The sequence below is a fragment of the Myotis lucifugus genome, unplaced genomic scaffold (genome assembly GCF_000147115.1).
Source record: "Myotis lucifugus unplaced genomic scaffold, Myoluc2.0 scaffold_576, whole genome shotgun sequence".
NCBI lineage: Eukaryota > Metazoa > Chordata > Mammalia > Chiroptera > Vespertilionidae > Myotis > Myotis lucifugus.
Genome location: NW_005871624.1, coordinates 285,588 through 296,406, shown reverse-complemented (window position 1 = coordinate 296,406; position 10,819 = coordinate 285,588). Strand labels below are relative to the sequence as shown.

At 57.4% G+C, this 10,819-nt stretch overlaps 1 protein-coding gene across 1 annotated transcript in view; it reads right to left on the bottom strand.

Moving 5' to 3' along the window:
• Positions 1-247: 247 nt before the first annotated feature.
• The window catches only part of PDGFRB (platelet derived growth factor receptor beta), a 36,123-nt gene continuing 25,551 nt past the window's right edge, over positions 248-10,819 (bottom strand). The window contains exons 15-24 of the mRNA XM_023745732.1: positions 10,681-10,787; positions 9,053-9,212; positions 8,059-8,216; positions 7,390-7,508; positions 6,989-7,111; positions 6,041-6,152; positions 5,533-5,632; positions 4,853-4,958; positions 3,772-4,004; positions 248-2,169 (exon numbers count right to left, since the gene is read on the bottom strand). Of these exons, the coding sequence (XP_023601500.1) occupies positions 1,986-2,169; positions 3,772-4,004; positions 4,853-4,958; positions 5,533-5,632; positions 6,041-6,152; positions 6,989-7,111; positions 7,390-7,508; positions 8,059-8,216; positions 9,053-9,212; positions 10,681-10,787 (1,402 nt within the window). The 3' untranslated portion in view covers positions 248-1,985. The remainder of the gene's footprint in view (positions 2,170-3,771; positions 4,005-4,852; positions 4,959-5,532; positions 5,633-6,040; positions 6,153-6,988; positions 7,112-7,389; positions 7,509-8,058; positions 8,217-9,052; positions 9,213-10,680; positions 10,788-10,819) is intronic.

The following is a 10,819-nucleotide window of genomic DNA, read 5'->3' as shown; positions in this document are numbered from 1 at the left end:
GGAAATTCACTCCAGGCATTCAGCCTCCCATTTCTTTGGAAAACCGAAGCCCAGTGTCCAGGTCACCCAGCTACTAGCAAGGGGTGGGGTGGGGTGGGGTGTGAAAATGCCCATCTTCCATGGAAACCAGACTCAGTGCTGAAGGGACCTGCGTGGGGTCCCTGTGGCTGGGGTGAGGCCTGTTGGCCCCATTCCACTCCTGCCACCAACCAGACGCAGGTTCCCAAAGCCGCCAGAGATCACCGAGTCTGTGAGAAGCACCAGTTTAATATTAAAATCTTTCCCTTACAAAAAAGTACACAGATAGGAAATTTTGCTGGCATATAAAATAGCACTTCTGTGGTATAAATGTGAGTTAATGTGAGTCCTAAAAATACTTGTAAACCTAGGTGATTACATCTTTGGTACCGTAGTGAGAGCCCAGTCCCTCTCCTCAGGGGCCGGGGGCAGGGAGGTGCCAACAGCATAGGGGGTGGTGCCACCCCCTTCACCCCCTGCCGTCTTGGCCACAGCCCTTGCTCCTTGAGCACTTCAATGCCCACTGGGCTGGGTGGCTGGCAGAGACAGTGAGGTGAGTGGGCCTGGGCAGTGACAAGCCAGACCTCAGGGATGGGGCAGCTGGCAGGTGAGAAGGCAACCCTCAGAGTACCCACCTCTTGTACCCCTTTCCCAGGTTCCCCTCCAAGTCTTCTTGTCATTTCCAGGGCCCCCGGCGCCCTAACTGTGCATTGTCTTCGGCACAGGCCTGGACAGCAGGTGCTGGAGCGGGAGGCGCACCGGGCGCTCTGATTGGCCCTCTCCGCCTCTGTGGCCCCAGGCAGCTCCAGAGGTCATTGTGGGTGCTGAGAGGGCCCCGTGGTCTTCCCGTGTCCCTGCTGTCCCTCGAGTCCAGGCCTGGGCAGCTGGCCTTTTGGGGCTTGCCGGCGCATGGGGAAGGGGCACGTTGCTGAATGCCTGGAGTGTGGTATGTGGACTGGAATCTCAGATCCCAGCTGACCCTCAGGATGGAGGTTTGGGGTGTTCGGCTTTGCTTTATCCGGGCAAGTGTGCACCCTAGGAATATTTCAGAATGTTCGTGCTGGCAGGCACCAGAAGTCAATGAGTCCAACCTGCTCATTTCAACAGGGAAAGCGGGCCCAGAGAGGGCCAGGGATTCCTGCACGGTCTCTCGGCGGGTCCAGTGCGCATACGGTCCACAAACTGATCCTCACGTGTGGACACGTCGCACAGGCACGTCACACACTCATCACAGATGTGGGTCCGTCCAGCCCTGGAGACTGGTGGTGGAATAAGACTGGCAGTGATGAGGACGCAGGAGCCAGGAAGACATGGACAGGGCACTCTGTATGGGGAGGTGGCTCCGTGTGCCTGGGGCAGGGGCTACAGGCCCGAATGTCCTGGCTTTGGCCCAGCCCCTAGCTCTCATTAAGCATGGACGGCCCCAGACCAGCTCGGGCCTGGGAGAGTGGAGACTGGCGTTGAGGGAGGAGGCAACACTGTCCAAGGCCAGGCCCCAGCTAAGCCAGGAGCCAGGGACACCAGGTCCCCTCCCCAGCTTTGGGGCAGATAAAGTACAAGGAGATCGCTGAGCTCCTTGAGGGGTGGCTGGCAGAACAGAAAACAGTTCCTCTACCACCTCATGAACCTTGAGAATCTCCCAGGATTCCAGCTTTCCCCCCGTCAGCCAGGGGGAGAACCCCAGATTGTGGGTCACCAAGTCCGACTTCCCCATCTTACAGATGGGCCAACTGAGTCCTTTGGGAGAACTCTGGCTCAGAGTCAGATGGCCTCCCCAGAACAGAGGGCTGGTCATGGCCGCTGCAGGGCTCCTGCCTCCTAAGCCAGCCCCAGGGGTTGGGGTGCAACATGTCAGGAGCAAAAGCTGATAGGACAGCGATGGGAGGCCCGGCAGGCCAGGCCAGCAGGCGCAGGGTGCTGGGAGGTAGAGGGGGAGCTTCGGGCAGGGCAGGGTGGGGGCCAGCCCCCTACAGGAAGCTGTCCTCTGCCTCAGCCTGGTGCCCGGGGCAGCTTGAATCCGGCAGCCACTCCGGCTCTGCCTCTGGCTGCACCTGGGACTCAGGCTTCGGCTCTGGTTCTGGTTCCTCTTGGGGCTCCAGGGGGCTGTCACAGGAGATGGTCGAGGAGGTGTTGACTTCATTCAGGGTGGAGCTAGAGGGAGAAGGCCAGTGAGCGAGAGGCTGAAGGAAACCACAGTAAAACAACAACGGCGTTCAAGAGCTTTCTGTGTCCGGCCTGGCACTGTGCACGTTACGCCCTTTGGCTCATTAATCCTTGTAAGGACTATGCAGGGCAAGCACCGCGAGGAAAGTGCCGCTCAGAGAGGTTCAGTCATTGTCCGGCACCACACAGCGCTTCATAGCGATCCGGCTCCTCCAAAGCCTACTCCTCACTCATCAGTGTCGCCATCTCCTGCACCCCTGAAGGTGTATACTGCCTCATTTAACCCCCACAGCAACCTCCAAACTGAAGGGCTTATGGTTTTTATTTTACAGATGAGGAAACTGAAGTTCAGAGACGGCAAGCAACTTGCCCGAGGACACACATGGGGGGGGGCATTCACACCCCAAGCTGTTTGAACCCTGAGCTTAAGTCCTCTGCACACTGTCTACCGGAGCCTTGGACTGTTAGCTGCTTCCACAGGCCGGGGACCTTCTCAGTCGTGTGTGCTCCTGGTGCTCAGAGAGAGCAGGCGCCTGCAGGTCTCCAAGCAGAGCTGGGACCCAGGTGGGGCTCCGGCCACTTCACCGTGGGCTGGGTCTGGCCTCATGGGGAGCCCTTCTCTCCAGCCAAGGGCGGGACACTGTCTGAACAGCAAGTCCAGGCAATAGCTGGGACTTCCTCCAAAGCCCTCCCCATTCTCTAACTTCACCACATCCCAAGGCAAGGAAAGCCCGAACCTGCTTCCCAGTCTGAATTCTCGCCTGAACTGTAGGCACCTCTGCCTCCTACAACTACGCCAGCTCCCCAGAGCCCCCAAGGCGTGGTTCTAACAGACCTCAGGCCTGGGGCTGGCAATGCCCCTGGTAACACATGGGAGCTGGGGTGCTAATTAGGTTTCTTCCTCTTCTCCTTATGGCTAGGACAGGGCCTAGAGGAGAGAGCAGATGGCCTGTTTGTTGTTTAAATATAGAGAGAGAGCCTGACTGGTGTGGCTTCGTGGTTGTGATTGACCTATGAACCAGGAGGTCACAGTCGGATTCCTGGTTAGGGCATGTGCTCAGGTTGCAAGCCCCCCCCCTCTCTCGTGCGCGTGCGCACACTCTCTCTCTCTCCCTTCCTCTCTGAAATCAATCAGTCAACTTAGAATAGACTTTTATTGATTTCAGAGAGGAAGGGCGAGAGAAAGATCAATGATGAGAGAATCACTGGTTGGCTGCCTCCTGCATGCCCTCCCTTGGGATCGAGCCTGCAACCCAGGCATGTGCCCTGACCAGAATCGCAATGTGACCTCCTGGTTCAAAGGTTGACACTCAACCACTGAGCCACGCTGGCTGGGCCTATGAGGGCTCCTTTAAAGGAAACAACTACTTTGCAGATAAATCCCAGCCCATTCTTTCTCTCACCAACCTGCCCTTTCCACTGGAGGGCATCAGAGGTCAAACGAGTTCAATTCTCTCTTCTACTCACTGGCAGAAATAAGTGCGCACTCTAGTAACTTACTTCTAAGGCAAGCCTGATGCCATAGACACACACACACACACACACACACACACAGTGCACAGTATTGCACACCTGGGCCACAGTGATTACCTGGCAAGGCTGGGGGAGCCCTCCAATGGGCCCTCATCAGCAACCTCGGGTTTGGGGTCGGGCAGGGGGATGATATAGTCATTGTCACCCTCGTTGGGCTGCACAGCAGTATAGAGGACTGAGCTGGTGTCCAGCGGGGATCGGAGGCCATGGAAGCCAGGGAAGCGGGCTTGGGACCGAAGGACAGCCGGGTGGTCGCTCCTCAGAAACTCCTCGTCCACCTGCTGGTACTTCTGCTCCGATGGAGAGGGGGAACCCAAGAGACAGGGAAGGCCAGGTCAGGAAAGCCTTTAGGGGTCGTCCAACAGTTAGATTCTGACCCAGCCACTCGAGTCTTGTGGAAATTCGGCAACTGGTGCTCAGAGAGGAAGCACAATTGTCCAAAGTCTCACAAGACAAGGTGAGCTTAGGACCACCCAGGGAGGGGGCTGCCAGGGGACCAGCACCCGAGACGCTAACACGTTGCCCACTTCAGACCAGACAGGTGCTGTCTCATCCTGCCTCAACCTCCTGGGTCTCATTTCCCAAACTTCCGAATGGGGACCACCCGACTCCAGCTCAAGGGTCCCTGAGTGTAACCACACCCGGGGCGGGAGCGGGGTTAGGAATGGGCCTCGGGAAGGGGCTGTGTCTGGGCCAAAGGAGACGGGCACTCCCTCCTCTAGTCCCTGCTGTGGGCAGGGAGGTGTGGCCCAGCTGGCTCGTGTCTGAGCCTGGATGGGGCCCAAGTGGCCAGGCCCTCAGCAGTCATCTAGCCTCAGAAGTTCAGGCCTCCGATGGAGACGCAAGATTTGGCCCAGGTGAGATGGCGTGAGGCAGGATGCAGGATGGCGGGCGCGCTGGGCTCCCTTCTCTACTTTAAACCCGTCAGCTTCCACGTGGGTTTCATTTCAGAACTCTCTGTGCTGCTAAAATAAACTCCTGTCTCCAGCCCATCCCTTATTGGTTCCAGCAGGGAAACTGAGGTCAGGTGAGGGTACAGGGTGGCCCCCCAAATACCGGCATGTTACAGCAGCCTTGTGCCGGTGTCTGACTTCTGGACCAGAACTCTCCGTCCCTCCCCCACGCTGCCTCGACATACCTTTTTGTAACCCTCGCCCAGCAGCCTCTCCAGAAGCAGCACCAGCTGGGAGAAGGGGGGGCGAATCTCAAACTTCTCTTCCCAGCACTTCTGCATGATCTCGTAGCTGGGGAGAGGCGCAAAGGGTCAGGGTCTCTGACACAGGGCAGGGGGGGTGAGGTGGGGGGGAGGCGGCTGCCACCCCGGAAAGGTGAGCCATGAAGGATTGGGGAAGGGGGTGGACAGGTGTTGTTTTCCCGTTGTTGCACCTGGATATCCCCTTGGGAAGCCCTCCTTCCAGCCCAGCTCAGTGGTTCAGTGGGGTTGGCCACACCTGGGTGGGCACGTGACCCAGGCCTGGCCAGTAGGAGTCCGCATCCCCTCAGCTCAGTGGCTGGTTCTGGATGGGCACGTGACCCCAGCTGAGCCACATCAATCAGCTCTGGGTCTTTTGCTGGAACTGAGGTGAAAGCAGCAGGACGCAGCCACTGGGCAGTGCCAGCCTGAATAGGAGGCTGGGCAGAGGAGAGCGGAGCCCGGGGTAGAAGGAGAGATCACCGATGACCTCAGCTGCACACCTGGATCCAGCCAGACCTCGGTTTTCTAGATCTCTGCACCAATCAAGCTACTGTTGGCTTAAGCTGGTAAAGTGGGGCATCTATGGTTTGCGCCCAAAACGTTCTCCCAAATGCGCCACTCACATCTCGTCGGAGGCGTGGGCAGGCTGGGCCATGCGGTAGCCCCGCTTGATGGCATTGTAAAACTGCTCGTTCATGGGCAGCTCTGGGTAAGGGGTGCCACCTGCCAGGGAGCAAAGACAAGAGAGAGATACATGGGCTCAGGCGTGTTGAAAAGTGGTGAGAAACCTTCGTGCCAGGGCTGGGTGCCGGGGAAGGTGAGCTTGGGATTAAGAACTGTGGCTCCTTCATGGCTCTGGACAGACTGCGACCCTCCCAGAGCCAAGCAGGCTTTCGGACGTCACTGTCCAAACCCCTGGACGCTCAGATGGGGAGGTAAAGAGGCCCAGAGCGGGCAAGAGCCTTGCCAAGGACACACAGCAGTAAGAAAGCAGCAGAGCTGGGCCCTGAACCTGAGCCCCGATTGCTGTCCCAGAGTCTGATCGCAGCCCTGCCAGGCTGGAGGTGTGAGTGGTCAGGGAGGGTGGTGCCCTGCCAGGCCGCTGAGGACTGTGGGGAGAAGGAGGCATACCCAGGGTGAAGATCTCCCAGAGAAGGATCCCAAAGGACCACACGTCGCTCAGGGTGGTGTAGAGGCTGTTGAAGATGCTCTCGGGGGCCATCCACTTCAGCGGCAGGAAGGTCTGTGGGAGGGCGGGTCCGTCTGAGGGTGAGGAGGGGCCGAGCCCCACCCTGCACCTGGGCGGGGGGAGGGGGTAGCGGGGGAGGGGGGGGACACCTGGCAGTTCCCACCCAGCTCCTCTCCCTCCCTGGTCCCTGAGGGCCTATCTGCTGGCACACGGTTCCCATGTCCATCCCAGTGCTGGCCAGAGGGTCAGGCGGCTGAGTTCCTTTTCCCGCAGCTGCGGTCATGGTCACCCCAGGGTCTGAGGCTCCTCACGGAACAGGCTTCCTCCCTGACTGGAGAGCCCCTGACTGAGCTAGCAGGGCAGCGTGGGAGCCGGGGACATGCCAAGGTCCACCCGGCTCTGATTCTGGCTGCCTCCGATCTCTGTGGCCTAGCGTCCCTCCAGCTCTGGGGTTCACTGTCCCAATGTAGAAAGTGGGCACACGAATGGGAGGCAGGGTGGTCATATTTTAACCAAATACTGCCTGCCACCTATCCATCTGTCTCAGCTGACACCTCGGCTTCCTCCTCTGCCTCCAGCCACCGTTGGGACAACACATTTGGCCTGCTCCCCCTCCAAACTCCCCGGGACCCATTACAGCTGGTCCCTTGCCCCCTGTCATGACCAGCAAATCTGAGCCCCAGCTCACCCTGCAAGCCTCAGCATCTCTGCCCGCTCCCACCCCATGCCCAGCTCGTGGCTCCCTTCCTGTCCCTGCACACATGGCTGGGCAGGCAGAGCCATCACTGCTGGGCAGGTTAGACCACGAGGACCCCTGACCCGGTCCCCTCTGAGCCGCAGCCAGGCTGACCGGGAGGGGCAGAGACGCAGGGGGTGGGGAAGGTACTCACGCTGCCTTTGGAGATGTAGTTAGAGTCCCGCATGATGTCACGAGCAAGGCCGAAGTCACAGATTTTGACCAGCTTGCCCTCACAGATGAGCACATTCCTGGCTGCCAGGTCTCGGTGGACACACTGGGGGAGGGGAGGATGGGAGCTGAGGCCCTGGGGCAATTGTGGGGAAAGTCCCTCTGTGTCAAGTGCTTTGGGAAAAATGCATCACGTCCAGATGAGAGGGGCCACGTGGTGTGGGGACCACACAGGGGAGAGGGGCCACGTGGTGAGGGCATTCACTGTCCTCATCCACCCGACGGGGCGAAGCTACTGTGTAGAGCAGTGTACCGGGAGGCCCCTGGGTGGCTGGGTGACCCACCTCCCCATGACCTCCATCTGCCCACTGGGACCACACGTACATTCTTGGAGGCCAGGAACTCCATGCCATTGGCCACCTGGTAGCTGAAGCCCACAAGATCCGTGTAGCTAAGCACCGGGGACTCGTTGATCAGGGTCGCTCGACAGGTCCTCTCGGGAGCTAGAGGAGAGCAGAAGGTCAGCACGTCTTGTTCCCATGGCCCACAGGCCTCTGCTCTTTGGCTCCTGGAGGCTAACTGTCCGAGACAGGGGCTACTGATCCTCTACATCTCCCCCAAAGGAAATCAATTTCCAAATATCTAACCTCTCCTACTTTACCAGAGCCTTTCTTGTCCAGAAAAACTGTCAGCATTTGCCCCGGACCACTCGGCCTGGCCTGCCCTTTACAGGGGCGCCAGCTCAGCCTGGGGCCTACTCTGAGCTGATCCCTCTTCCCCAAGGCCCGGGAGGCCAGGTACTCCCCGACCGTAGCTTCCCCTCCATGTAGGCTGCATGTGTATGTCTGGACCCAGAAACTGGGGTTCATATTGGGGCTCCACCACAGCAGCTTTGGGCAGGTGGCTGCCCTCAGTTTCTGCATCTATGAAATGGGCACAAGGCCAGCTCCCTCCCAGGGCTGTTCTCCAGCGGGACATGTGAAAGGCTTTGAAAAGAATGCGTCACTGCGCAGGTGCGAGGGCCATACAGGTGAGAGGACCCCGCGCACCCACCAGAGGGCACGTAGTTATCGTAAGGAGCCATGTAGTTGGAGGACTCGATGTCTGCATATTTGATGTCTCCTTTCATGTCCAGCATGGGCACGTAGTCCACCGATTCGTCCTTGCTCATGTCCATGTAGCCACCGTCACTCTCCCCGGGAGACATGTGGCTGGGGGCGAGAGGAGCGTCACAGAAGGAGAGGTCACAGGCTTTCCCTTCTTGTCCCCCTCCTGCCCCTCTGCTCACCACTGGGGCCTCGAGGCCCCGTCACTCAGGTGTTTCTTCTCTCCCTCACTCAGTCCTCCTCCAGTCTGTCACGGTCATGTGAGTGACCTCGAGAGCCCTTTCAACCAACCTGTGGGGCCCTGAGTTGGGCCCTGGGCCTGCCAAGATGACATAAGACCCAGTGTGTGTCCTCAGAGAGCTCAGGCCAAGCTATGATCTGAATGAAGCCTCTGCCTGCAGCATCAGCTCCCTGAAGAGCTGGGGAACTATAGACACGTGTCTCTATAGGTGGAAAAAAGACTGGGAGAAAATGGATCAAAATGTTGGGGAGGACAGGGACGAGTTTTACTGTCTTTTAATGCTTTTCTAAAGTTACTCTTGTCTCTGCAATGACTACATATTGCTTTTGTAACCAGCAAGAGAACGAAGGTGTTATTTTTGGAAAAGAAGAAGGAAGGGGCTAGGTTGACCTCAGGGCACGGAGAGGCTGGTGTGCAGAGGGTGTGGGAGCTACAGCGAGGAGTAGGGCGTGGAGTCAGGCCTGGGGACCATGGGAGGGACCAAGGGGTCACATCTGCCATAGCTGTAGCACAGGGCCTAGCACACTGCAGCCAGCCAGTATGTGGCAACAGTCCCACCATTATCATCAGTGCTATTGTCATGCCTTCTGGGGTGGCCAAGCCCCGGGCCCACTCTACCCTCCCCAGCCTCAGCTTCCTGTACTAGACAAGGAGGGAGCAAGCAGGTGCTCCTCGGGCCTCCCCACCTTCCTCCAGGTACCTGGGCAGCGGGAGCCCGACAGGCAGAGCGTTGCTGTAGAGCTCGGTGCCGGGCTGGCGGCGCTTGTCGGAGCAGTGCTGCAGGAAGGTGTGCTTGTTGCGGTGCAGGTAGTCCACCAGGTCCCCGTAGCGGCAGTACTCGGTGATGATGTAGATGGGCCCTGTGGAGGGACAGGCTCAGGGACAGTCCCCAGGGAGGCCTCGGCTTCCATTAAGGGCCATGAGAGTAATGACAGGCTGCCCGTGGGAGAGGCGGCTTGGTACAAAGGCAAAGAGGCTTTGGCTCCAGGCAAACCTGGGTTCTTTTCTTGCCTCTGTAACCATGAGCAAGGTACGTAGTTTCCCTGAGCCTGACCTTCCCCATCTGTTAAAGGGGGCCAGCTGTTGTTGATAGGTGTTCAAACTGAAGCTTATTTTGGACCCCAGTTTATAAAGCAAATAGTGGCAATTATTTACTATCAGGTTACTGCTCAAATTTAAATACAGTACATTTACTTAAAGTCAATCCGTGGGAACTTGAAGATATTAATGGGAACAAAAGTTGTGAAATGGGGTGATCGCTGCAGACATAAACTGGCCTGGGTGTGCAATGTGCTTCCGTATTTTGTTTTGGTTGTGCAATATTGAGGAAAATCCCAAACCTCACAATAAGCAACTGTAAATGGCAATAACCTTGTTTTTGCAGCCTAACAGCCTAACTTGTAATCACAGTTTCAAATAAACATGCTTAGCCAGAAAGGCTTGATTCTATGACCTGAATGAAGGCAGCTCCCAGTTAGCAGGCTGGTGGTCTCCAGTAGTGGGGACACAACTCATCTCAGTGTCGCATGAGCTATCCTTTATTACAGATGTTAAAATGTATCAAGAAAAAAATAAAACAAAAATACAGACACAGACAACAGTATGGTGATTGCCAGAGGGAAAGGGGGGAAGGGAGAGGTGGGTGAGGAAAAAGGGGGGATAAACGATGGTGGAAAGAGACTTGACTTTGGTGGTGAGCATACAATGCAGTGTGCAGGTGAGGTTTTGTTGAGTTGCACACTTGAAACCTGTATGGTTTTATTAACCAACTAGAGGCCCGGTGCATGAAATTCGTGCATGGGTAAGGTCCCCAGGCCTGGCCAGTGATCAGGGCTGATCTGTGGGGCGATTGGCAGGGTGATCGGGGCCCCTGCTTGCACCACCTTGGCTTGCCTGGCGCCACCGGCTCGCCGGTCCCACCCCTTGCCACCGCTGGTCAGGACCTGCAGGCTGGGGGCAGATCCTGCATTGAGCATCTGCCCCCTGGTGGTCAGTGCACGTTATAGCAACTGGTCATTCCACCGTTTGGTCGATTTGCATATTAGGGTTTTGTATAGATAGATGTCACCCCAATAAATTCAATTATAAAATATATTGCAAAAATTTAAAAATGTCAGAGGATCCCTTAATTTGGGAACCATGGACTGATGGCCTGAACAGTCCTCTGGCCTCGGCAGTGCTGTGATGCTGTGCGTTTCTAAATCCCACATCCATCTGGCTCTGTAAAGTGAGGGTGTGTCCCGATGTCCCTGGACTGAGGAGCGGTGGAGAGGGCCAGGCGTTGGCCACTGGCATTTCCTAGAATCCTCTGGGCAATTGGGTCTGTACCTCCTTTGGTGCAGGCTCCCAGCAGATTGACCACGTTCAGGTGGGGCCCGAGGTGACTCATGATCTTCAGCTCTGACATGAGGGCTTGCTTCTCGCTAGACTGCGGGCTGTGGCTGAGGGAGAGAGGGCGCTCAGCCTA